Below are 3,602 nucleotides of genomic sequence, written 5' to 3' on the forward strand. Positions count from 1 at the left end.
AATAACTTGCGAAATATCAAGCCTGGAAGATAAAATAATAAAAATAACATATTTATAATTATGTGTACAACTTATGTCACGTTTTGATTGCTACTTGATTTGGAATTTGTATTTTAATATTTTTGGTTTTGACAACACTCAAGGAGTCTTCGTCTATTTACAATGCAATGTTTTATTTTTCATATTTGTGTACAAAACTTATCATAATATTTAGCCTAGTCATGACATACAAACTTAATAAAGTCAGACTTAAAAGTTAAATGCAAATTTACTCCTCTTCGTATAGTGTTACTATGACTACAGCTTCAACTGTAGTAGCCATTGGAATGATGCCCTTCACTCTTTGGGTCTATGGTCACGCACTGGACACCAAAGACATTATCATTCCTTACACAAATATGACCCTGACTTTGTTAGTTGTTACAGTTCCGGTATGTGTGGGAATACTTGTACATTGGAAACTCCCTCGTGTGGCAAGAGTTGCAACTAAGGTAATGTATATGTAAGAATTTTAATTATAGTTGTTACTGAATACGAACAATATGGAATGAAATAAATAAATCAGTTCGTCTATTTATGTGTAAATTTCACGTTTTCCAGAAATAAATTTTCGGTCCTACTGTCATATTGATTTTTGAAAAAGAAGAAATACTTTTTTGTGTGTCGCTTGTTTACCTCTTTTCTACATTGCTTAAGATTAACTTATTTATTTATTCCGATTGTTTTTTTACCTCTTGTGGCATATAGGCTAAAATAACAACGTAACAACTGGTTTTGGGGAGTAACCAATACGAATAAAAGCTATTGCACAGTCTATACTTGCTACTAGCTTAATTAATACAACTTTCAAATGGAGTCAGCAACAAAAAAGAACATAACTACGAGATGTCGCCACGGATTGTTAATTATTCAAACAAACTGTTATTTAATAAGCATCAAAAAGTTCTTAGAGCATAGTTAATCAAAACCTATTAGTTTGTCAAAGTTATGACATTAAAACATAGACTTTGGCCAAACTTATGTTATTAAAGTATATTCATCACATTGTGAAACTACAACAGGATAATTATTGTACCGTTGAACTCTCAAGTGCCATATTTGTCTATATTACATGAAATGTCAGAAACTCTTAGTTATAGAAACTAAATACTTCTACTTTTTGTTCAAAAGTTTCCATAATATTGCAATTTGGTTTTATATTTTAGTTAGAGAAACTTTCTAAAATCAAAATAACACCCGATGAAGATCCACATCTTCTATCGATCGAAACGTTATATAATCACTAATTTACCACGCAAGTTCCTTTTTCAGTTGAACACTGTCTTCTAAATGTGTCTTCAAACAGTTACGATATTTGCGTACAATTTCTTTGGGAGTGGTAATTAAATTCTGGGATAAGACAAACTTTATTTATTATTATTATCATCATCAGAAAATCCAGGAATAAGAAATAGGTACAGTACAAGATTAGCTCTCTCTCTCTTTTTTATGGTTGTAGTTCAAGAAGTAAGCATTAATTAAATGTGGAAATTCTAACAGACACCAGTACATATGTCTCCTTAAATTGATGAAAGAACAGACAAACTCCTGATATTATTACTATGAAAATGTATACATCCAAGGTAGGAACATAAACTGATGATATTTTAATTTTCTTTATAAAGGTCGGAAGTTATTGTGGATTTGCTCTCATTGTGATTGTTGTGGGAATGCAATACTACATCTTTCCGAAGATGCTTGCAAAAGTACCTTGGCAACAGTGCGTTGCCTCTTTATTCTTGCCAATATTAGGTCTTGTCTTAGGCTTTAGTGGAGCAGCAGTATTCCGACAGACGGCGCCAGTGAGAAGAACCATCGCGCTTGAGGTTGGAATACAGAACACTGGTGCAGCATTAACTGTTTCAACGTTATCTTTTCCATTTGAAGTAAGTAGACGTTTGTCCTATTTATGTCATACACGCAGTCTAACTATGAGTGTATTGTATCTAAACTTTTCATCATAATTATGGCCACTCAAATTAAAATTAAATTATGACAAGAGGCCAAAATTGGCCATTTTAACATTAACTTTTTTCACTCGATTCAAATACAATTGTTTATTTTTGACTTTATCTCAAATAGGGTAAAACAGAGATAGACTTGTTTGTTTGTAATCAGGCACAAAGCTACATAATGAGAGCTATCTGTGCTCTGCCCACCACGGATATCGAAACCCGGTTTCTAGCGTTGTAAGTTCTTAGACATACAACTGTGTCATTGGTGTGGGGGAGCGGGGCGGAGATAGAATATGCATAAAATATTAAAAACAAACATACAACGTTGAATTGTTGTACAGTAAAATTAACTTTTTTTTTTCGGTGGCGTTCTATCAAAACATATGAAATAATTTTAGGACTATGCCTTGTTTTTAATAAAGCTAATTATATTGTGTAACAATTCAATGTTGTATGTTCGTTTTTAATATTTTGCCTGTACAAAAGCTCCGTTTAATTCATTCACATTTTCAAATTATCATTATATCATTAAACATTTGAATTTCAATTGCACTTAGATTACAGTTAAAATGACCAGTAAAGAGAGTTAAAGGATTGTTTTTACCAAACATTTTTGAGTTTGTCATATAATCAATAATTATTTTGTGTCGCTGTGTTTCACATGTAAGATAAATTTGACAACGTGATGACTATCACCATTGGGGACTTTGTTTGGCAACAGAATTAGGGCTGAAGAGTTATCAATTCAATTTATACCAAAATCAAGATTTTAAGTCTTACTATAACCAAGAAATTCTGAAATATGAAATATATAATTTGAATTTGCTATTAAAATCAACTCAGTATTAAACAAATAATTTGCTGTTTTTACTTACATAACAGACTTATTTATATACATATATATTTCTTGGGTAGGTTCAGGATCAAGTTCTTGTGTGTCCCGTTCTGTTTGGACTCGTCCAATTTGGTGCCTGCTGCTTAGCAAGTTTAACGTACAGGATCTACAAACGATGGTTCAAAGCTCAGATAGTTGAAGATGAAAATATAGAATCTTTAGGCCAAGTTAAAAACCATCAGGGTGTTATAAAACTTGAGCAATCTCACGATGAATCACATGCATAAACAAAGTATAGAGATTTTTATAATTCGTTCAATGCTACTTGGAACACTCTAGACCTTACCTTAAAAACATTTAATTTCAATCAAATAAAATATTTCTTGTTATCAAAGTTTCGGCTTACGTGTTCATCATGGTGATACGCAGTGCATTGAATCTCAAGAGAATCTGACGGGATTAACGAAGAAGAGGATTACAGAAGAAAGAAAATGTGTTGCAAGCGTATGCTTTAACAATAATGTATAAATATTCAGCCAGTAATAGCTTTCAATAAACGCATTATTTGTACAATATTAATGAAATAGGAATGGATATTTACAATATTTTACGGGAAACTTTTTATATAAGAACTTATCCTGTTTTCATAGATTCGAAGGAAATAAATAGATGTGCAAATAAATAACTCTGTGCAAAGTGTGACTGCTGTTTCTAGCCCTTATATCTTATTCAATGTTGATCTTCTTTGTCAAGGTTATCTTTGTGTGTATTCG

General features: G+C 31.7%; 1 protein-coding gene across 1 annotated transcript in view; it reads left to right on the top strand.

The window, feature by feature from the left end:
- LOC106472406 (solute carrier family 10 member 6-like) overlaps positions 1–3,162 on the top strand; it is a 22,714-nt gene extending 19,552 nt beyond the window's left edge. The window contains exons 3-5 of the mRNA XM_013933054.2: positions 287–491; positions 1,665–1,925; positions 2,910–3,162. Of these exons, the coding sequence (XP_013788508.2) occupies positions 287–491; positions 1,665–1,925; positions 2,910–3,116 (673 nt within the window). The 3' untranslated portion in view covers positions 3,117–3,162. The remainder of the gene's footprint in view (positions 1–286; positions 492–1,664; positions 1,926–2,909) is intronic.
- The last annotated feature ends 440 nt before the right edge of the window (positions 3,163–3,602 follow it).

This window comes from Limulus polyphemus, unplaced genomic scaffold (assembly GCF_000517525.1).
Source record: "Limulus polyphemus unplaced genomic scaffold, Limulus_polyphemus-2.1.2 Scaffold120, whole genome shotgun sequence".
Taxonomy (NCBI): Eukaryota; Metazoa; Arthropoda; class Merostomata; order Xiphosura; family Limulidae; genus Limulus; species Limulus polyphemus.